General features: G+C 47.2%; 1 protein-coding gene across 2 annotated transcripts in view; it reads left to right on the top strand.

Moving 5' to 3' along the window:
• Window positions 1–24,349, top strand: part of gpr180 (G protein-coupled receptor 180) — a 106,091-nt gene that overhangs the window by 5,326 nt on the left and 76,416 nt on the right. The window contains exons 2-3 of one of the 2 annotated variants that reach the window (XM_067985485.1): window positions 9,725–9,807; window positions 15,532–15,690. In XM_067985485.1, the coding sequence (XP_067841586.1) occupies window positions 9,786–9,807; window positions 15,532–15,690 (181 nt within the window). In that variant the 5' untranslated portion in view covers window positions 9,725–9,785. The remainder of the gene's footprint in view (window positions 1–9,724; window positions 9,808–15,531; window positions 15,691–24,349) is intronic. The other variant, XM_067985484.1, reaches the window with a different exon arrangement.

Below are 24,349 nucleotides of genomic sequence, written 5' to 3'. Positions count from 1 at the left end.
TTAAATGTTGGTACTCAGAGGATTTGGGTGTCCTTGTATTTGTACACAAAACACAGAAAGTTAGCTACAGCAAGCAATTCGGAAGGCAAATGATATGTTGGCCTATGAGAGATTGCAAAGGGGTTGAAGTACAAGAGTAAGGAAGTCTTGCTGCAATTGTACACGGCTTTGGTGAGACCTCACCTGGTGTACTGTGTGCAGTTTTGGTCCCCTTATATAAGGAAGGATATACTTGGCTTAGAGGCAGTGCAACAAAGGTTTACTAGATTGGTTCCTGGGATGAGAGGGTTGTCCTATAAGGAAAGATTGAGTAGAATGGGCCTATACTCTCTGGAGTTAGAAGAATGAGCGGTGATCTCATTGAAACATATAAGATTGAGTGGGTTTGACAGAAGATGTTGAGAGATTGATTCCCTTGGCTAGAGAATCTAGAACTAGGGGGCATAGACACAGGATAAGGGATCAGCTATTCAAGTCTGAGATGAGGAGGAATTTCTTCACGCAGAAGGTTGTGAATCTTTGGAATTCTGAACCCCAGAGGGCTGTGGATGCTGAGTCATTGAATGTATTCAAGGCTAAGGTAGATGGATTTTTGGACTCCAGGGGAATCTAGGGATATGGGAATCGGGCGGGAAAGTGGAGTTGAGGACAAAGATCAGCCATGATCTTATTGAATGGCGGAGCAGGCTCGAGGGGCCATATGGCCTACTCCTGCTACTATTTCTTATGTTCTTAGATCATAACAACTCACTGCGTTTAAAAAAAACTGTTTCCTCATGTCACCACTGATTTGCCAATCACCTTAAATCTGTATCCTCTGATTTCGGCCACTGGAAACAGAGTGAATAAGGAAAAATTATCAAAACCCTTCATGATTTTGAACACCTCTATCAAATCTCCTCTAGACCTTCTCTGTTCTGAGGAGAACAGCCTTAGCTTCTCCAGTCTCCACATAACTGAAGTCCTTCATCCCTGGTACCATTCTAGTAAATCTCTTCTGCACCCTCTCTAATGCCTTGACATCCTTTCTAAAGAGTGGTGCCCAGAATTGAACACAATACTCCAACTGAGGCCCAACCAGTGTTTTATAAAGGTTTAGCATAACGTCTTTGCTTTTGTACTCTGTCTCTGTTTATAAAGCTTGTCTTGTCACCTTTAAAGATCTGTGTACATACACGCCCAGGTCTCTCTTTAAAATTGTACCATTTAGTTTATATTGCCTCTCCATGTTCTTCCGACCAAAATGTATCACTTCACACATCTCTGCATTAAATTTCATCTGCCTGGTGTCTGCCCATTTCACCAGTCTGTCTTTGTCTTTGTTCTCCTGAAGTGTATCCTCCACATTGTTTACATTTCCGAGTTATGTGTCATCAGCAAACTTTAAAATTATACCCTCTATAGCCAAGTCCAGGTCAATAATATATATCAAAAAGAGCAGTGGTCCTAATACCGACCCCTTGGGAACACCACTGTATATTTCCCTCTAGTCTGAAAAACACCGTTCACCACTACTCTCTGCTTTCTGTCCCTTAGCCAAATTTTGTATCCATGCTGCTACTGTCCCTTTAATCCCAAGGGCTTTAATTTTGCTAACATGTCTATTATGTGGTACTTTATCAAATGCCTTTTGAAAGTCCATACACACATCAACCGTACTACCCTCATCAATCTTCTCCGTTGTTTCAAGTTTAATACAAACAATTTAAGAAAGAATTTCTGACTTTTTTTCAAGCACTTGTGGCTGCAGGCCAACAGATTACTAATTTAAATCCACCAATTTGTGTTGGGAGATCACATCACCTACCCCATGGAATAGTTGAGTGGAGGTGAAAAATGGCACGGATCAGAGTTTCAGCAGCAGATAGGCGGAGGTAGGAGATAAAAGTCGGCGGTCTTTGTGAGGGAGAGGTTATTGGGGTAAAAGCTCAGCTTGGGGTCAAATAGGACACAGATTGTGAACATTCTGGTTCAAACTAAGACAGTGGGGAGGGGGATGGGATCAGTGACAAAAGTATAGAGTTTGTGGCGGGGGCTAAAGGCGATAGCCTTCGTCTTTGTGAAATTTGTGACTTTGATTAGGGCCAATTCAGTGCTGTGGCAGGAAAGGAAAACTGATTGGAGAGATTAAAACATGGAGTTGTGGGAAAGATGGGAGGCAATAACGCATTCAAGGCCTTTTGAGAGGAAGGGGAGATTGGAGATTGGGTGAAGTTTGCACGGACAAAGTAGTCAAGGGTAGGTTTTGAAAGGGAGGGGACACAGGACCTGAGAAAAGGGAACCACTGACAATATCAGCTAGCATGGGGACCAGGAAGGGAAGTTGGGTGGTCAACAGCTTAGTGTGAATTGGGTTAAGGGAGCAGGAGGTGAGTTTCATGGACAAGAGGAGCTCAGAGAGGACATGAGAAGAGATGGGACAGAAACTAGAGAAAAACACTGGACCAGGCCTATGCATGGGGAATCTTAAGGGGAAGTTTGGCTTAGTAGGCAAGGGGAAAGGGGGGGGAAAAGCAGAGGCATCTGAACAGATGGTTTCAACCTTAGTAATAAAGAAGTCCATGAGCTCCCTGCACTTGTGGTTGGCGTTAGGGGGGAAAAAGGTTTGAGACGGTTAGTCTTGGAGAAAGGAAGCCAAGGTTATTGTTGCTTTCCAAGATGATCCTGGAGTAATGGGTGGTTTAGCAAAGGAGAGTAAGGGCTGATAATGTTTGATGTGGCTCTGCCAGATCTGGTGATAGATGGCTAAACCAATTGTGTGCCAGTTATGTTTCTGTTTGAAAGGGCCCTTTCACATCAGCAACATTAATGAAATAAGTTCCAAGCTTCAATCAACAAAATTCATTAAAGATAGGGGTTTCACTGGGAAAAATTAATCAAATAAAGATTAGAGCTATTCTAGGGATAACTCTCTAATAAGACAATTGGTTGGGAAATTGGTTTACGACGCAAGACCAATCTGGCGTCCCAATGCAGTTTGCTGCTTGAGGCCCTCTCAAAATCGATCAGCTTGTACACTGAGCCACCCCGCAGGTAGATCCTAAGGTGTGCGGGGGGGTGTTGAGTGTGGGCCCATAGTGACCTGCAGTATTACTGTGGAGCCAGGGGAAGCACTCCTGCACCTCCAGGCTCTACCTTAAGGTAAGTTTTTTTTAAATGAAAATGTATCTGTTCTTTGGCAGCCACTGTAGACCCCCCCCCCCACCCAAAAAACTGGGCAGAGCATGTGCAGGCCATGCTGGGACCAGTTTTTGGTATATTTGGCATCGGGGTCCTAAAATAGGCATTTGACTCTGATTAGCATATTTAAGGGACCTAACGCCTGTTTTAGGCAGGCAACCCGGGCACTTGGAAATCGCCAGCTGCCAATTTGACAGCCGGCACACTTCTAGGGGGGAATCGAGTGTAGGAGGAATTATGTTGCTGTACTACTTATTTTGGCATTTATAAGTTTCCTGACACATCTTTTCCAACTGAAACATCTATCTCAAATTAATTGACAACAATGGATTTATTTGCTGTTTGATCCAATTGCATAAAATTATAAAACTGTGGTAGTTTAAAGGTCAAGCATAGTTCACCTAAATTAGATGGTTTTCAGAAAAAGTTTTGAAAATGTTTGGGGAAGAAAATGTTTAGAAGATTTTTGGATGAGTAAGGTAGCCAGGCAGGAAAATAACATGATGACAAACTCTGAATCAGTGCATCATCAAAACTGATCAAACTGTTCAACATTGTAGCTAATCTGCTACAACATGAAAGAGATTGTATCTTTTGCAAAGTTAGAGACTTGACCTGAAAGCCTACTAGTGCTACTTTGCAATTTTGAACTTTGCCAAGTGTATACTGTAACATTGAAAACTGAATTTTAATATTAGTGCTGAATTTAAACCACCTAATGCTGTATGATTCATATTCTGTCAGTTATACTAAATATTGCTTACTTTTGCTGTGATTATTGCTATTGAACCTGTTGATATAATTATAGTGTTATAGATGTAGTGAAATAAAGTAATTCTTAGTAGTACATTGAGTTTTGTATCATGTTTCTGAGGTCTGCCAAATATGATTGCAAATATTTACGATTAACTTCAATGCTGCATTATAATACATCACATGCTGTGACAATTTCTTTGGGTCAGTTTATGTAGGATAACTTGCTGAGCAAAACAGCATCACATATTAATCCCTAGATATAAATTCTGAATCCCAGTTCAATTCTTCCTATTGGAATTCTGATCCAATTCTTCCTATAGTATACAAAAATAAATAAATGGGGTGGAACCTTGTTGCAAATGAGGTAATAGGAATTACTTAATTACTCAGTGATAAATGCTTTGAACAATCTGCTGGGTAAGGCAATAGAATCAAAAACATTAGGCACATTCGGAAAGAGGCTTAGATGCTGTAGCGGTAGTTAAAATAATAGAGGGATGAGCTTTGATGGGCTGAACAGTCTTCTCTCATCCTTGTCTTTTGTTTGTTGTTATGACCCATTGCATGTCATGATGACATTGAAAAATCTGTGCATACTGTCTGTTGAGAACCTTTTATTAATAAACTCTCTTTGATGTCAGCCAATCAAGGATAGTTATTTTTTCCAGATGAGAAGCCAGAATTTACAATCCATGTGGCCGAGGGAGATAATTCTTTAGCTGCCACATAACAGTGAATCCTTATCTGATTAAGGGAGTGACTAGATAATCCCCAGCCCACATATTGACAGAACAACTGGGAACCAACAGTGCTTAGTGTTACTGTGGGAATTTAATGTAAATGACCAGTCAATAGCCACTTGGATCTGATTTCCCATGCTAAGCCACGGAGTAGTTTTCAACCCAACTTGAAGTTGGTTTTAACAGCACTGTGGGTACTTGTGTGTGCGTGGAAGGATGAAAAACTCAAGCTGGCTGAATTTTTATTGCCAGTGGAGCCGAGTTCCCAGCTGTTCATTTGAGGCTACACCTTTCTTAAAATATCTTAACTCATTTTCTGCTGTGAACTGCCTAATGTCGTCAACAGGAACCGTGGTTTCAGCCATATAACAGCTGCCACTATTTTAAAATTTGCAACTATGTATTCTGGTAGCAAATCGGCCAGATTTAGCGTACGGTTGCATAGTGGTTATGTTACTGGACGAGTAATCCAGAGGCCCGGACCAATAATCCGGAGTCATGAGTTCAAATCCCGCCACGGCAGCTGGCGAATTTAAATTCAATTAATTAAATAAAATCTGGAATTAAAATACTAGTATCAGTAATGGTGGCCATGAATCTATCGGATTGTTGTAAAAACCTATCTGGTTCACTAATGTCCTTTAGGGAAGGAAACCTGCCGTCCTTACCTGGTCTGGCCGATATGTGACTCCAGACCCACAGCAATGTGGTTGATTCTTAATTGCCCTCTGAAATGGCCTAGCAAGCCACTCAGTTGTATAATCTCGCTTAAAAAAAGGTCATAATAAGAATAAAACCGGATGAACCACCCGGCATCGAACCATGAGGCACCGGACACGACAAAGGCAAACCAAGCCCAGTCGACCTTGCAAAGTCCTCCTCGCTAACATCTGGGGACTTGTGCCAAAATTGTGAGAGCTGTCCCACAGACTAGTCAAGCAACAGCCTGACATAGCCATACTCTCAGAATCATACCTTTCAGTCTTCCATCACCATCTCTGGGTATGTCCTGTCCCACCAGCAGGACAGACCCACCAGAGGTGGCGGTACAGTGATATACAGTCAGGAGGGAGTGGCCCTGGGAGTCCTCAATATTGACTCTGGACCCCATGAAATCTCATGGCATCAGGTCAAACATGGGCAAGGCAACCTCCTGCTGATTACCACCAAACACCCTCCCTCAGCAGATGAATCAGTCCTCCTCCATGTTGAACACCACTTGGAGAAAGCACTGAGGGTGGCAAGGGCACAGAATGTATTCTGGGTGGGGGACTTCAATGTCCATCACCAAGAGTGGTTCGGTAGCACCACTACTGACCAAGCTGGCCGAGTCCCGAAGGACATAGCTGCCAGACTGGCCTGCAGCAGGTGGTGAGCGAACCAACATGAGGGAAAAACCTACTTGACCTCATCCTCACCAATCTACCTGTCGCAAATGCATCTGCCCATGAAAGTATTGGTAGGAGTGACCACCGCACAGTCCTCGTGGAGACAAAGTCCCGTCTTCGCACTGAGGACACCATCCAACGTGTTGTATGGCACTATCACCGTGCTAAATGGGATAGATTCAGGACAGATCTAGCAGCTCAAAACTGGGCAACAATGAGGCGCTGTGGGCCATCAGCAGCAGCAGAATTGTATTCCAGCACAATCTGTAACCTCATGGCCCAGCATATTCCCCACTCTACCATTACCAACAAGCCAGCGGATCAACCCTGGTTCAATGAGGAGTGCAGAAGAGCATGCCAGGAGCAGCACCAGGCATACCTAAAAACGAGGTGCCAACCTGGTGACGCTACAACTCAGGACTACATACATGCTAAACAGCGGAAGCAACATGCCATAGACAGAGCTAAGCGATTCCACAACCAATGGATCAGATCAAAGCTCTGCAGTCCTGCCACATCTAGTCGTGAATGGTGGTGGACAATTAAACAACTAACGGGAGGAGGAAGCTCTGTAAACATCCCCATCCTCAATGATGGCAGAGTCCAGCACGTGAGTGCAAAAGACAAGGCTGAAGCGTTTGCAACCATCTTCAGCCAGAAGTGCCGAGTGGACGATCCATCTCGGCCTCCTCCCGATATCCCCACCATCACAGAAGCCAGTCTTCAGCCAATTCAATTCACTCCACGTGATATCAAGAAACAGCTGAATGCACTGGACACAGCAAAGCCTACGGGCCCCGACAACATCCCAGCTGTGGTGCTATAGACCTGTGCTCCATAACTAGCCGCACCCATAGCTAAACTGTTCCCATACAACTACAACACTGGCATCTACCGAACAATGTAGAAAATTGCCCAGGTATGTCCTGTCCACAAAAAGCAGGACAAATCAATTCCGGCCAATTACCGCCCCATCAGTCTACTCTCAATCATCAGCAAAGTGATGGAAGGCGTCGTTGACAGTGTTATCAAGCGGCACTTACTCACCAATAACCTGCTCACCGATGCTCAGTTTGTGTTCCGCCAGGACCACTCGGCTCCAGACCTCATTACAGCCTTGGTCCAAACATGGACAAAAGATCTGAATTCCAGAGGTGAGGTGGGAGTGACTGCCCTTAACATAAAGGCAGCATTTGACCGAGTGTGGCACCAAGGAGCCCGAGTAAAATTGAAATCAATGAGAATCAGGGGGAAAACTCTCCAGTGGCTGGAGTCATACCTAGCACAAAGGAAGATGGTAGTGGTTGTTGGAGGCCAATCATCTCAGCCCCTGGGCATTGCTGCAGGAGTTCCTCAGGGCAGTGTCCTAGGCCCAACCATCTTCAGCTGCTTCATCAATGACCTTCCCTCCATCATAAGGTCAGAAATGGGGATGCTCGCTGATGATTGCACAGTGCTCAGTTCCATTCGCAACCCCTCAGATAACGAAGCAGTCCGAGCCCGCATGCAGCACGACCTGGACAACATCCAGGCTTGGGCTGATATGTGGCAAGTAACATTCGTGCCAGGCAATGACCATCTCCAACAAGAGAGAGTCTAACCACCTCCTCTTGACATTCAATGGCATTACCATTGCCGAATCCCCCACCATCAACATCCTGGGGGTCACAATTGACCAGAAACTTAACTGGACCAGCCATATAAATACTGTGGCTGCAAGAGCAGGTCACAGGCTGGGTATTCTGTGGCGAGTGACTCATCTCCTGACTCCCCAAAGCCTTTCCACCATCTACAAGGCACAAGTCAGGAGTGTGATGGAATACTCTCCACTTCCCTGGATGAGTGCAGCTCCAACAACACTCAAGAAGCTCGACACCATCCAGGACAAAGCAGCCCGCTTGATTGGCACCCCATCCACCACCCTAAACATTCACTCCCTTCACCACTGGTGCACTGTGGCTGCAGTGTGTACCATCCACAAGATGCACTGCAGCAACTCGCGAAGGCTTCTTCGACAGCACCTCCCAAACCCACGACTTCTACCAAAGGACAAGAGCAACAGGCACATGGGAACAACACCAGCTGCACGTTCCCCTTCAAGTCACGCACCATCCCGACTTGGAAATATATCGCCGTTCCTTCATTGTCGCTGGGTCAAAATCCTGGAACTCCCTTCCTAACAGCACTGTGGGAGAACCTTCACCACATGGACTGCAGCGGTTCAAGAAGGCGGCTCACCACCACCTTCTCGAGGGCAATTCGGGATGGGCAATAAATGCTGGCCTCGCCAGCGACGCCCACGTCCCATGAACGAAAAAAAAAGGTGGAAACCCAAGATATTTTTGTGCGTCTGTGTAGTATGGCTATTTGCATAATTAGGAAATATTCAGGTACTTTTATTTATCAAAATTTGGGTCTGATTGGATGGGCCCTGAAAATTTAAGTAATGTGACCAAACTGTTTGAAAAATTAAGATTAGAATCTTAATTTGAAGCCGATTTTTTATTTTTTTTTGTCTGCTTCTGCACTTGCGAGCCCATGATTTTCTACCCATTAAAATGAATCATGGGCTGGCTGGCGCAGAAGCGGAATCCCCCGGCCTGTGTCTTTTACCTATACCGAATTTTCAGATGCAGGTCTCTTATTCCAAATGCCAAGGTTTCCTATATTCCCTCACTGCTACTGAATTTCAGCAATGGGATCAGAGAAGCTCAATGCTGGGTATAAGCAAAGTAAGGTAGCATCAGGCAAAGAGAACCAATAGTACAAAAAGAGAGTGGAAATGAAATACAAACAAATCTAGTTTAACCTTAAACCAAAAAAACTTCTTAAATTGGTATTTTATTCTTCATTTCTCAAAATTGGCACATCGACACTGTCATGTAATTGCTAATCTTGGGCAATCCAAAAACCTTGGATTAAAATCTTTTCATCATTCCAGTTTCACTATTCCTATACTTTTCTGGGTGCACTCTTGATATATACAAGAAAACGATCCAGAAAAGTCAGGGAAATAATCCATAGTACATGGTTACTCTGGTGTGTACTCACTTCTATATTTAAAAGGTCCAGAAAGGTTTAAATTATAGTATACAGTAAGATTTTATGATGTGTTTAATTTGCAATTATTTACTTTAGGTAATTGCAGTATTTTAAAGCTTTATATATTTAGCAGAAAAAATAGAGCAACTGAAAAAAGAATTGTTATGAAAATATAAAGATCAAAAGCAATTTGATTTATTTGTGCTTGACTTATTGTGCCTATTCCAGTCAAATGAAAAATTAACTGATACCTGGGAACTGGGAAGAATTTGAGTTTTTGTGTTGAATATCTACTCTTCAACATCTAAACACTTCCACCACCATCAGCCAGTCATATCCACCTCATGTAAAAAAGTTTTCTTGCAGTCAGATCATAGCCCTGGATTAACATTGTAAGATTAAGTGGGAACAATCACATTGTGCACTTATATAGTGTATTTTAATGTAACAAATATCCCCAAGGCACTTCACTGAGGAGAATCAGATGCTGAGCAGTAATAGAGTTATGGAAAATGACCGAAAGCTTGGTCGAAGAGATAGTTTTGAGGACGCCTTTGAGGGTGTGGAGAGATATGGCTTTAATTTCTAATTTGTATTTTCTTTATTTTCCCCTTCCAGGTTCGCACTTTAGCATCCTATTCCCCACCTCCATCAATCTCTGGTCAGTTGTCAGCCTCTGATGTGCCATCTCACGTTCTCAGGTACCGCACATGTCCCAAGTGCTGGATGTACCACTCACCTACAGCCCATTCTCAGCCACCACTATTCCCCACATATGCTGCTGGACCATTGTTGCAAACTGATTTCTTTTACGACTTGTGGGCCCATTCTCGAGCTGCCCTCTAACCCCTATATCTTAAGAATTTTATTTGTGTACTTACAGTCAGAACTTCTAACAGTTTTTAAAGCTAATAGCAAAAATGTTTGCTCTCGCCCACCTTCTCTTTTCTCACCTCTCTTCCCCGCATTCCTCCTGCTACCTTACCTTTCTTTGCTCCTTCTCCTCCCCTTTCTCTGCTGTTACGTCATGACATGTTATTATTTATGGAATGCAACTGGTCAACTATCTTACAGTTTTCTTAAATTCCATTAGGAGAACTTTTAGAGAGCTTTTTGTTAGAACTTTCCTCAGGAGAATAAATTATGTAGAGTGCATGTTGGGCTTTTCATACAAGCTTCATGGGTTAAATGGTCTTTTTCTATTTTTTTTCTTGTGCTCATTTTCTTCCATTCTTTTCTCATGCTGGGGTATAGTTCCACAGGTGCTGGAGCTCTCCGGTGTCTCATCTGAATTGCCATTCTTCATGTGTGAGGCTTGACACTGAATGTTGACAAGCTATTTGCACATGGGAGGGAGGAGGATTTTATTCTCTCCCAGTGACCAGAAGCACACTTTCCTGCAGGTGTCACTGCATAGCATTCAGGAGCGGGAACGCTAGCTGATTTTCCCCTTCCCAACCCTTATTTAGGGGACTCATGGCCTAATTGTAGCACCACTATCTCTTGCCTAGTTTAAATCAAGTAATTCAGCACTGATAAGGATTCAAACTTCAGACCTTCCTGGTTTATATGGTTCAGTATCACACTTGGTGGTGCGTTTACCCACAAAGCAATTGGGCAAGTTTCATTATTTTCTTATGTTATTATTTGGCATCCAGTACAACAGTAATTCCAGCTACCGGGGGTGGGGAGGGTCGGGGCCGGCTGGATTGGCTGTGATCGCAGGAGGTGAACAGGTTGCATATCTGGGCTTGTGGAGGATGGCAGTGATCGCAGGAGTTGAGCAGGCTGCAGATCAGGGCTTGTGGAGGGCGGCTGTGAAAGCGGGAAGTGAGCAGGCTGCAGATAAGGGCTTGTGGAGGGCGGCTGTGAAAGCGGGAGGTGAGCAGGCTGCAGATCAGGGCTTGTGGGGTGTGGGGTCAGCGATCGCAGCAGGGGTTAGAGAGCTGCTGCGATCGGCAGAAGGGAGGCCGAAGGCTTCCTTGAGGGGCCGGGGGAAAAGCTTCTGCTCCTCCTGGCCCATAGGCTCCTAGCAACCAAAGGGAATCCAAAAGACTTCTACAGACATGTTAACAGTAAACGGGTAGTAAGAGGAGGAGTGCGGCTGATTAGGGACCATAAAGGAGATCTGCTCATGGAGGCAGTGGGCATGGCTGAGGCATTAAATGAGTACTTTGCAATGGTCTTTACCAAGCAAGAAGATGCTGCCAGAGTCTTGGTAAAGGAAGATATAGTTAAGATACTGGATGGGCTAAAGATTGAGAAAGAAGAGATACCAGAAAGGCTAGCTGTGCTTAAAATAGATAAGTCACCTGGTCCGGATGGGATGCATCCTAGGATGCTGAGGGAAGTCACTGGGGAAATTGCGGAGGTACTGGCCATAATCTTCCAGACATCCTTAGATATGGGGTGGTGCCAGAGGACTGGAGAATTGCAAATGTTACACCCTTGTTCAAAAAAGGGTGTAAAGATAAAACTAGCAACTACAAGCCAGTCAGTTTAACCTCGGTGGTGGGGAAACTTCTGGAAACGATAATCCGGGACAGAATTAACAGTAACTTGGATTGATTAGGGAAAGCTAGAACAGATTTGTTAAAGGCAAATTGTGTTTAACCAACTTGATAGAGTTTTTTGATGAGGTAATAGAGAGGGCAGATGAGGGCAATGCAGTTGATGTGGTTTATATGGATTTTCAAAAAGCGTTTGATAAAGTGTCACATGGTAGGCATGCTATTAAGATTGCGGCCCATGGAATAAAGAGGGCAATAGCAACATGGAGACAGAGTTGGCTAAATGGCAGGAAACAAAGAGTAGTGGTGAGCGGTTGTTTTTCGGACTGGTGCGAGGTGTGCAGTGGTGTTCCCCAGAGGTCGGTGCTGGGACCACAGCTTTTCTTGATATATATTAATGACTTGGACTTGGGAGTACAGGGCACAATTTCAAAATTTGCGGATGACACAAAACTTGGAAGGGTAGCGATAGACTTCAAGAGGATATAGAGACTCTGGAGGCATGGGCTGACACGTGGCAGATGAAGTTTAATGCGGAAAAATGAGGTGATGCATTTCGGTGGGAAAAATTAGGAGATGCAATATAAATTAGAGGGCACAATTCTAAAAGGGGTGGAGGAACAGAGGAATCTGGGGGTGTATGTGCATAAATGGTTGAAGGTGGCAGGGCATGTTGAGAAAGCGGTTAAAAAAGCATACGGGGTCCTGGGCTTTATAAATAGAGGCATAGAGTACAAAAGCAAGGAAGTCATGATGAACCTTTATAAAGCACAGGTTCAGCCGCAACTGGAGTCTTATGTCCAGTTCTGGGCACTGCACTTTAGGAAGGATGTGATGGCCTTAAAGAGATTTACTAGAATGATTCCAGGGATGGGGGACATAAATTACGTGGATAGAATGGAGAGGCTGGGATTGTTCTCCTTGGAATAGAGAAGGTTGAGAGGAGATTTGATAGAGGTATTCAAAATCATGAAGGGTCTGGACAGAGTGGATACAGAGAAACTGTTCCCTTTGGCAGAAGGGTCAAGAACCAGAGGGCATAGATTTAAGGTGATTGGCAAAAGAACCAAAGGTGATATGAGGGAAAAACTTTTTTATACAGCGAGTGGTTAGGATCTGGAATGCATTGCCTGAGGGAGTGGTGGAGATTCAATCATGGCCTTCAAAAGGGAACTGAATAAATACTTGAAACAAAAAAATGTGCAGGGCTACGGGGATAGGGTGGGGGAGTGGGGCTAGTTGGACTGCTCATGCATAGAGCCGGCACGGACTCGATGGGCCAAACGGCCTCCTTCCGTGCTGTAACCTTCATTGATTCTATAAGGAGTGCTATAAAAGGCACTTACCTTCTTGAGCTGGCAGTTCCCTCCTCCATTTCGCTGCTGGGTCTCCTTGAGAAACCCATGCAGCAGCAGTTGAATTTAAATCAGGCTCCCAATTGCACTGTGGTAGCCTGATTTAAATATGTTAATAAAGTGTCCCGCCTCTCCAAGATGGCACACTCGCATGGCTCGCTACCTGCTGCCATAAAAATGGTGGCAGGTGCATTGTGTTGGGGACCCATCATGAGTTTTTTAGGATTTAACCGCCCCCCCTCCTCCTGCCCATTGAAGGGTTAATATCAAGGCCAAGATATCTGATCCACAGAAATGGTGTCTGATAGCAACAATTTGAGAAAGCAATGGGTCTCTTATGGGAAAATCTGGTTTGGATGAGCACCAATGAGTTTTTAAACAAACTTTGAAACAAATTTTTTTGCCAAAAGATTTTGCTTTATTTGGTACATAAACAGGGAAAAGGCCCACTTTAGTTTTAGGTCCTTTCATTCACAAATATCAATTGTCAAGATAATATACAGGCCAGAGAACATTTTTCCAGACTGTTCTATTTCAACTTTGTTGACTAACTATATATTTTTGCATTGATAATGTAGAATCATAAAATTGTACAGCACAAAAGGTGGTAATTCTGCCCAACGCACCCGTGCCGGCTCTCGGAAGGAGCTATCCACTTAGTCCCATTCCTCTACCATTTCTCCATACTTTTTCTGTTTCATATACTTATTATCTTCACTTTTAAAAGCTATTCTGGATGCTGCTTCCACCAAAATTTCTGGTGGGCTGTCCATGTCCTAACAACCCTCTTTTTTTAAAAAAAAAAACTAAATTCCCTCTAGTTACCAACTTGCTGACCAAATAGTTTTCCCTATTTACCTTATGAAATCCCTTCATAAATTGGATACCTCCAACAGATCTGTTCTAATGAAAAGAGTTCAGTTTCTCTAGTGTCTCCTCATAATTAAAGCCTCTCATCCCTAATCTCATCCTAGTGAAGTTCTGTTGCATCCTCTCCCTGGCCTGGCCATCCTTCCTAAAATAAGACATCCAAAACTGGATGTAATATTCTAACTGCAACCTAACCAGTTACTTTGCCTTTGCATCATATGCTCCTATTAACCTGGAATCCCATTTTATTTTTTTTATCAACCAGTTATCCCAGTTTTAAAGATTTACGTATCTGAATTCCTAAGTCTCTCCGTTCCTACGCTGCTCATAATGTTTAACAATATTTTCTCTTTATTATTCCCCTCCCAAATGTATCATCTCACAGTTTTCTGCATTAAATTTCACCTAAGGTCTATCTGCCCAATCTACTAACCTATCATCTCCTAAGAAAGAAAGAATTTGTATTTATATGGCACCTTTCATCTCCTCAAGATGTCCTAAAAAGCTATGTAGCCAATTAATTATTTTTTTAAGTGTGGTTACTAGTTTTGTAGGCAAATATGGCAGCCAATTTGTGGACTGCAATTTGTGTCCTACAAACTGCAAGAGATAAATGACCAGTTAATCTTGTTCTTGTTGGTGGAGGGGTAAATGTTAACCAGTATGTTGGGAGAACTCCCCAGCTCTTCTTCGAATAGTGTCATGAGATCATTTAAATCCACCTGAGCAGGCAGACAGGGTCCTAGTTTAACATTTCATCTAAAAGACTGAACTTCCAACAGTGCATGACAATCAAGTCTTCATGTTATAAGGAATACCCTGAAGATCCTTTTGGAAAGAAATTTGGAGATTTCTTTTCACATTAGAAATTTTGCAGAATACTTTTGAAAATTAACTTGCACAATTCTAAATCGCAAAGGCAATATGAGGATAGGGCAGGAAAGTGGAATTGAGGTAGAAGATTAGGCATGGTCTTATTGAATGGCGGAGCAGGCTCAAGGGGCTGTATGGCCTACTCCTGTTCTTATTTTTTAAGTTTTTATGTTATGCCACTGGACTCGCAATACAAATGCCTGGACTAATAATCCAGTGAATGTGAGTTCAAATCCTACCATGGCAGTTTGAGAAATTGAATTCAGTTTTTTTTTAAATCTGGAAATAAAAGCTGGTATCAGTAAAAGTGAGCATGAAACTGTTGGATTATCATAAAAACCAAACTAGTTCACTAGTGTCCTTTTATAACTGTAACTTTAATGTCCTTTAACCTGCCATACTTACCCGGTCTGGCCTATGTGACTCCAGTCCCACACCAATGTAGTTGACTCTTAACTGCCCTCTAAAGTGGCATAGCAAGCCACTCCGTTATATCAAATTGCTACATGCAACAGTTCAAGAAGAAGACTAATCACCACCTTCTCAGTGCAACTAGGGATGGGCAATAAGTGCCAGCCTTGCCAGCGACGAACCACAGCCTGAGAATGAATTTTTAAAAAGCTACATTTTCCAGAGTATTTTCTGAGACTTCTAAACCAAAAGCAATCTCACACGATTGACTATATCACCTTCAGTATTTTCAATATGTTTATTGTTGCCAACTAACACTGTTACAAAGGTGTACAATCTCTACGTGCTTATGTGGACATTTGGTTATTTTGAGTCTTTACAGTATGAATACATGTTTAATCTTTAGGTGTGAATGCCTTACTAAGTTGTCGAATAGGCAACAAAACAGTGGCTGATGACAAAGATGCCAAACTTTACCTCTTCCATGAGCAGGACTGGTTGAAGCTACAGGAGGAAAACGAAGAAGTCAACTGTTTACTGAAGTTCTCTGAAGCCCAACTGACAAGTAAGTGCTACACTCATAATCTCACATGTTAAGGCTTCAGATAACCTTTGTTTCAAATGTATAGCCATTTCTGGTGTCAATTTGTCATGCTATTGAGTGCTTTACTTGACAGTTGATGGACAATTAATTGTGACTGGACTACAATATGAAATCCTTTGTAAAAATGATGAGTGCAGTTAAAAGTAAGGAAAGCTTGAAATAAGATAAAACAAACAATTCAAAAAAGAATAGGTATGATCAGAAAAATCACCAGAACCAACATTTTCTTTTGTAATTTAACCCTTTCTAACAGTAATGGTTTTGCAGACCAGCCAATCGTACCACTTTGCTTGTAAATTCATTCATAATATTTGGATATTGGAAGGTTTGAAATAATGATCTGTGTGACGGTTAATGTTCCATTAGTTATATTTTGGCTGCCCTGATATTTCAGTTTGAAAGTGCACGTTGTGATACAGAATGAAAAGTCCCAGATTCAGTCCCTGATCTATACTGAACTGCTTTTATAATTGGCCTCAGCCTCCTTGAACTAGTGAGGGGAATAGTCACCCAGGGGTTCCCACTCTTGATTGCTGTCCAGTGACTACTGTTGGAAAGCATCCCTGTGGATATTTGGTCAAAATATCACTGGAAGCTTGCTGTATCCCAGAATGAATTGGCATGGCAGAAAAGGAAGCGAACAAACAGGAAGGGTAAGAGGAGGCTATAAAAGTAATTACAAAGCAGGTATACGTGAGAAAATATCTCTCTCAAAATGTTGAATAGCAAGAAGACAATATAGAAAACTTTCAATCCTAGTTACTGCAGCAATGAGAAAACTCATATTTTGGGCCAATATCTTGAAAAGATTATTTTATTCAGTGGTGTGAAGGACTGTTTTACACTAGGGCGTAAACGATAATCACTTAATCTATGTGAGTTTTTGCTTTCCTCTCACGATGCTGCACCAGAATTGGATTAAGATGCCTTGTATGGCACATTATAAGTAATGAGCCCATTTCTTTCTGTTGTTAAAAAGGCCACAATAGAAAATAAAACTGTAAAAGTCCAAAGGATGTTTGAAACAGCTCGGTGGATGTCAACATTTTCATTTTAGAAAATCTATGAATCACTTAAAATGGTGGAAAAGATGGCATGAGGACCAATGACTGTGTGTTAAATTTTCAAGAAAATGACATTCTTGTCTACTTTTTTAAAATGTACTTTTCAGGGTGCATTTATACTGCAAGATTAGATACATGGCAAAGCCACTTCTAATTCACACTGTAGCTAAACATGCAGCGTGAATCTGCAGTCAAGGCCCAAACTGAGTCCAGAGCAAAATGGAGTGAAACAATCTGGAGAATAGAGTTTGACTCCACATGGAGTGTAAATCCAGTGTGGTGTTAATGTTAAAAAAAAAATGCTATGGGGATATGTGAATAATCATACTGCCCAGGAGAGAGCTCTGCACTTGTGTGTAATGCTACAGTCAGGCAGGAACTAAGTTATGTAAATCTGTAATTAAAACAGAAAATACTAAGCAAGTTAGGCAGCATCTGTGGAGAAAGAAACAGAGTTAACATTTCAAGTCGATGACCCTTCGTCAGAACTGGAAGAAATTGAAGATTAAACAGTTTTTAAGCAAGTGCAGAGCCAGGGAAAGGAGGGGAGGAAAGAATCATAGAACGTTACGGCACAGAAGGAGGCTATTCGGTCCATCATGTCCGTGCCGGCTGAAAAAGAGCTATCCAGCACTTGGTCCGTAGCCCTGTAGGTTACAGCACTTCAAATGCACATCCAAGTACTTTTTAAATGAGTTGAGGGTTTCTGCCTCTACTACCTTTTCAGGCAGTGAGTTCCAGACCCCCACCACCCTCTGGATGAAAATATTTCTCCTCACCTCCCCTCTAATCCTTCTACCAATTACTTTAAATCTATGCTTCCTGGTCACTGACCCCTCTGCTAAGGGAAATAGGTCCTTCCTATCCACTCTATCTAGTCCCGTCATAATTTTATGTACCTCAATTAAATCTCCCCTCAACCTCCTTTATTCCAAAGAAAACAACCCCAGCCTATCCAATCTTTCCTCATAGCTAAAATTCTCCAGTCCTGGCAACATCCTCATAAATCTCCTCTGTACCCTCTCTAGTGCAATCACATAGAATCATAGAATCATAGAAGTTACAACATGGAAACAGGCCCTTCGGCCCAACATGTCCATGTCGCCCAGTTTATACCACTAAGCTAGTCCCAATTGCCTGCACTTGGCCCATATCCCTCGATACCCATCTTCCCCATGTAACTGTCCAAATGCTTTTTAAAAGACAAAATTGTACCCGCCTCTACTACTGCCTCCGGCAGCTCGTTCCAGACACTCACCACCCTTTGAGTGAAAAAATTGCCCCTCTGGATCCTTTTGTATCTCTCCCCTCTCACCTTAAATCTATGCCCCCTCGTTATAGACTCCCCTACCTTTGGGAAAAGATTTTGACTATCGACCTTATCTATGCCCCTCATTATTTTATAGACTTCTATAAGATCACCCCTGTAATGTGGATTCAGTAATCAAGCTGTGGCCTAACCAATGTTTTATACAGTTCTAGCATAACCTCCCTGCTCTTATATTCTATGCCTCGGCTAATAAAGGAAAGTATCCCATATGCCTTTTTAACCACCTTATCTACCTATCCTGCTACCTTCAGGGATCTGTGGACATGCACTCCAAGGTCCCTTTGTTCTCCTACACCTCGCAGTATCTCCCATTTATTGTGTACTCCCTTGCCTTGTTTGCCCTCCCCAAATGCATTACTTCACACTTCTCTGGATTGAATTCCATTTGCCACTTTTGTGCCCACCTGAGTAGTCCATTGATATCTTCCTGGAGTCTACAACTTTCCTCCTCACTATCAACCACATAGCCAATTTTATACCATCTGCAAACTTCTTGATCAAGCCCCCCACGTTCAAGTCCAAATCATTAATATATACCACAAAAAGTAGAGACCTGGTACTGAGCCTTGCCGGACACCACTTGAAACAGCCTTCCAGTCGCAACAACACCCGTCAGCCGTTACCTTTTGCTTCCTGGCACTGAGCCAATTTTGGATCCAACCAGCCACTTTCCCTTGGATCGCATGGGCTTTTACTTTTGACTAGTCTGCCATGTGGGACCTTGTCAAAAGCTTTGCTAAAATCCATGTACACTACATCAAATGCGTTACCCTCATCGACCCTCCTTGTTACCTGCTCAAAAAATTTAATCAAGTTAGTCAGACACGACCTTCCCTTAACAAATCTATGCTGACTATCCTTGATTAACCCGTGCCTTTCTAAATTATGATTTATGCTGTCCCTCAGAATCGATTCCAATAATTTGTCTACCATCGAGGTTAGACTGACTGGTCTATAATTATTTGGTCTATCTCTTTCTCCATTTTTAAACAACGGGACAGGTTAGCAGTCCTCCAATCCTCCAGCATCATGCCTGTAGCCAGGGAGGATTGGAAAATGATAGTCAGAGCCTTCGCTATTTCCTCCCTTGCTTCTCTTAGCAGCCTGAGATACATTTCATCCAGGCCTGGCGATTTATCTACTGTCAAAGATGCTAAACTCCTTAATACTTCTCATCTCACTATGTTTATCCCATCCAATATTTCGCACACCTCCTCCTTAACGACAATCTCTGCAATGTCCCCCTCTTTTGTGAAGAAAGACACAAAGTATTCATTAAGAACCATATCCACATCTTCCTCCTCCACACATAGGTTACCTTTTTGGACTCTAATAGGCCCTACTCTTTCCTTAGTTATCCTCTTGCTCTTCATGTATTTATAAAACATTTTTGTGTTTTCCTTAAATTTACTTGCCAGTATTTTTTCATGCCCTCTCGTTGAGCTAAATTTTGAAATGGTGACGGGTTGACAGCGGGGGGTGAATGTGCGCGTGGCAAACACAAATAAAAAAAACTTACTGTTTCCGACACGATCGCAATGTAATTGGTGATTAAAGTTCTTTCCGGGTTTCGTGCCCAGCAGCCAGCTGATTGACGGGAAGATTGTGGCGGGGAGAGGGGAAGATCTGGGGGGGGGGGGCGGAGAGGGGAAGATCTGGGGGGGGGGGGGAAGAGGGGAAGATCTGGGGGGGGGGAAGAGGGGAAGATCTGGGGGGGGGGGAAGAGGGGAAGATCTGGGGGGGGGGGGGGAGAGGGGAAGATCTGGGGGGGGGGGGGAGAGGGGAAGATCTGGGGGGGGGGGGAGAGGGGAAGATCTGGGAGGGGGGGAAGAGGGGAAGATCTGGGAGGGGGGGGAAGAGGGGAAGATCTGGGAGGGGGGGGAAGAGGGGAAGATCTGGGAGGGGGGGGAAGAGGGGAAGATCTGGGAGGGGGGGGAAGAGGGGAAGATCTGGGAGGGGGGGGAAGAGGGGAAGATCTGGGAGGGGGGGGAAGAGGGGAAGATCTGGGAGGGGGGGGGAAGAGGGGAAGATCTGGGAGGGGGGGGAAGAGGGGAAGATCTGGGAGGGGGGGAAGAGGGGAAGATCTGGGAGGGGGGGGGAAGAGGGGAAGATCTGGGAGGGGGGGAAGAGGGGAAGATCTGGGAGGGGGGGAAGAGGGGAAGATCTGGGAGGGGGGGGAAGAGGGGAATATCTGGGAGGGGGGGAAGAGGGGAAGATCTGGGAGGGGGGGAAGAGGGGAAGATCTGGGAGGGGGGGAAGAGGGGAAGATCTGGGAGGGGGGGAAGAGGGGAAGATCTGGGAGGGGGGGAAGAGGGGAAGATCTGGGAGGGGGGGAAGAGGGGAAGATCTGGGAGGGGGGGGGAAGAGGGGAAGAGGGGAAGATCTGGGAGGGGGGGAAGAGGGGAAGATCTGGGAGGGGGGGAAGAGGGGAAGATCTGGGAGGGGGGGAAGAGGGGAAGATCTGGGAGGGGGGGGGAAGAGGGGAAGATCTGGGAGGGGGGGGAAGAGGGGAAGATCTGGGAGCGGGGCGAAGAGGGGAAGATCTGGGAGGGGGGGGAAGAGGGGAAGATCTGGAAGGGGGGGGGAGAGGGGAAGATCTGGGAGGGGGGAAGAGGGGAAGATCTGGGAGGGGGGGAAGAGGGGAAGATCTGGGAGGGGGGAAGGGGGGAAGAGGGGAAGATCTGGGAGGGGGGAAGGGGGGAAGAGGGGAAGATCTGGGAGGGGGGGAAGAGGGGAAGATCTGGGAGGGGGGGAAGAGGGGAAGATCTGGGAGGGGGGGAAGAGGGGAAGATCTGGGAGGGGGGGGAAGAGGGGAAGATCTGGGAGGGGGGGAAGAGGGGAAGATCTGGGAAGGGGGGAAGATCTGGGAAGGGGGGAAGATCTGGGAGGGGGGGGAAGAGGGGAAGATCTGGGAGGGGGGGAAGAGGGGAAGATCTGGGAGGGGGGGGAAGAGGGGAAGATCTGGGAGGGGGGGGAAGAGGGGAAGATCTGGGAGGGGGGGGAAGAGGGGAAGATCTGGGAGGGGGAAGGGGGGAAGATCTGGGAGGGGGGAAGGGGGGAAGAGGGGAAGATCTGGGAGGGGGGGAAGAGGGGAAGATCTGGGAGGGGGGGGAAGAGGGGAAGATCTGGGAGGGGGGAAGGGGGGAAGAGGGGAAGATCTGGGAAGGGGGGGGGAAGAGGGGAAGATCTGGGAGTGGGGTGGAAGAGGGGAAGATCTGGGAGGGGGGGGGGAAGAGGGGAAGATCTGGGAGGGGGGGGGAAGAGGGGAAGATCTGGGAGGGGGGGTGAAGAGGGGAAGATCTGGGAGGGGGGGGGAAGAGGGGAAGATCTGGGAGGGGGGAGGGGGGAAGATCTGGGAGGGGGGGAAGAGGGGAAGATCTGGGAGGGGGGGGAAGAGGGGAAGATCTGGGAGGGGGGGGAAGAGGGGAAGATCTGGGAGGGGGGGGAAGAGGGGAAGATCTGGGAGGGGGGGGAAGAGGGGAAGATCTGGGAGGGGGGAAGGGGGGAAGAGGGGAAGATCTGGGAGGGGGGGAAGAGGGGAAGATCTGGGAGGGGGGGAAGAGGGGACGATCTGGGAGTGGGGTGGAAGAGGGGAAGATCTGGGAGGGGGGGGGAAGAGGGGAAGATCTGGGAGGGGGGGAAGAGGGGAAGATCTGGGAGGGGGGGGAAGAGGGGAAGATCTGGGAGGGGGGGGGAAGAGGGGAAGATCTGGGAGGGGGGGGAAGAGGGGAAGATCTGGGAGGGGGGGGAAGAGGGGAAGATCTGGGAGGGGGGGGAAGAGGGGACGATCGTCGAGGGGGGGGGAAGAGGGGAAGATCTGGGAGGGGGGGGAAGAGGGGAAGATCTGGGAGGGGGGGGAAGAGGGGAAGATCTGGGAGGGGGGGGGAAAAGGGGAAGATTTGGGAGGGGGGGAAGAGGGGAAGATCTGGGAGGGGGGGGAAGAGGGGAAGATCTGGGAGGGGGGGAAGAGGGGAAGATCTGGGAGGGGGGGAAGAGGGGAAGATCTGGGAGGGGGGGAAGAGGGGAAGATCTGGGAGGGGGGGAAGAGGGGAAGATCTGGGAGGGGGGGGAAGAGGGGAAGATCTGGGAGGGGGGGAAGAGGGGAAGATCTGGGAGGGGGGGGAAGAGGGGAATATCTGGGAGGGGCGAAGAGGGGAAGATCTGGGAGGGGGGGAAGAGGGGAAGATCTGGGAGGGGGGGAAGTGGGGAAGATCTGGGAGGGGGGGAAGAGGGGAAGATCTGGGAGGGGGGGAAGAGGGGAAGATCTGGGAGGGGGGGAAGAGGGGAAGATCTGGGAGGGGGGGAAGAGGGGAAGATCTGGGAGGGGGGGGAAGAGGGGAAGATCTGGGAGGGGGGGGAAGAGGGGAAGATCTGGGAGGGGGGGGAAGAGGGGAAGATCTGGGAGCGGGGGGAAGAGGGGAAGATCTGGGAGGGGGGGGAAGAGGGGAAGATCTGGAAGGGGGGGAAGAGGGGAAGATCTGGGAGGGGGGGAAGAGGGGAAGATCTGGGAGGGGGGGAAGAGGGGAAGATCTGGGAGGGGGGAAGAGGGGAAGATCTGGGAGGGGGGAAGGGGGGAAGAGGGGAACATCTGGGAGGGGGGGAAGAGGGGAAGATCTGGGAGGGGGGGGAAGAGGGGAAGATCTGGGAGGGGGGGAAGAGGGGAAGATCTGGGAAGGGGGGAAGATCTGGGAGGGGGGGGAAGAGGGGAAGATCTGGGAGGGGGGGGAAGAGGGGAAGATGTGGGAGGGGGGAAGAGGGGAAGATCTGGCAAGGGGGGGGAAGAGGGGAAGATCTGGGAGTGGGGTGGAAGAGGGGAAGATCTGGGAGTGGGGTGGAAGAGGGGAAGATCTGGGAGTGGGGGGGGGAAGAGGGGAAGATCTGGGAGGGGGGGTGAAGAGGGGAAGATCTGGGAGGGGGGGTGAAGAGGGGAAGATCTGGGAGGGGGGGGAAGAGGGGAAGATCTGGGAGGGGGGAGGGGGGAAGATCTTGGAGGGGGGGGAAGAGGGGAAGATCTTGGAGGGGGGGGAAGAGGGGAAGATCTGGGAGGGGGGGGAAGAGGGGAAGATCTGGGAGGGGGGAAGAGGGGAAGATCTGGCAAGGGGGGGGAAGAGGGGAAGATCTGGGAGTGGGGTGGAAGAGGGGAAGATCTGGGAGTGGGGTGGAAGAGGGGAAGATCTGGGAGGGGGGGGGGAAGAGGGGAAGATCTGGGAGGGGGGGTGAAGAGGGGAAGATCTGGGAGGGGGGGTGAAGAGGGGAAGATCTGGGAGGGGGGTGAAGAGGGGAAGATCTGGGAGGGGGGGGAAGAGGGGAAGATCTGGGAGGGGGGAGGGGGGAAGATCTGGGAGGGGGGGAAGAGGGGAAGATCTGGGAGGGGGGGAAGAGGGGAAGATCTGGGAGGGGGGGGAAGAGGGGAAGATCTGGAAGGGGGGAAGAGGGGAAGATCTGGGAGGGGGGGAAGAGGGGAAGATCTGGGAGGGGGGGGAAGAGGGGACGATCGTCGAGGGGGGGGGAAGAGGGGAAGATCTGGGAGGGGGGGGAAGAGGGGAAGATCTGGGAGGGGGGGGAAGAGGGGAAGATCTGGGAGGGGGGGGAAGAGGGGAAGATCTGGGAGGGGGGAAGAGGGGAAGATCTGGGAGGGGGGGGAAGGGGGGAAGATCTGGGAGGGGGAAGGGGGGAAGATCTGGGAGGGGGGAAGGGGGGGAAGAGGGGAAGATCTGGGAGGGGGCGGAAGAGGGGAAGATCTGGGAGGGGGGAAGGGGGGAAGAGGGGAAGATCTGGGAAGGGGGGGGAAGAGGGGAAGATCTGGGAGTGGGGTGGAAGAGGGGAAGATCTGGGAGGGGGGTGGAAGAGGGGAAGATCTGGGAGGGGGGGTGAAGAGGGGAAGATCTGGGAGGGGGGGTGAAGAGGGGAAGATCTGGGAGGGGGGGGGAAGAGGGGAAGATCTGGGAGGGGGGAGGGGGGAAGATCTGGGAGGGGGGAAGAGGGGAAGATCTGGGAGGGGGGGAAGAGGGGAAGATCTGGGAGGGGGGGAAGAGGGGAAGATCTGGGAGGGGGGAAGAGGGGAAGATCTGGGAGGGGGGGAGGGGGGAAGAGGGGAAGATCTGGGAGGGGGGAAGGGGGGAAGAGGGGAAGATCTGGGAGGGGGGGGGAAGAGGGGAAGATCTGGGAGGGGGGGGAAGAGGGGAAGATCTGGGAGGGGGGGGAAGAGGGGAAGATCTGGGAGGGG

Source organism: Heptranchias perlo, chromosome 6, assembly GCF_035084215.1.
Source record: "Heptranchias perlo isolate sHepPer1 chromosome 6, sHepPer1.hap1, whole genome shotgun sequence".
Taxonomy (NCBI): domain Eukaryota; kingdom Metazoa; phylum Chordata; class Chondrichthyes; order Hexanchiformes; family Hexanchidae; genus Heptranchias; species Heptranchias perlo.
This window is presented reverse-complemented; position numbering and strand designations above follow the sequence as displayed.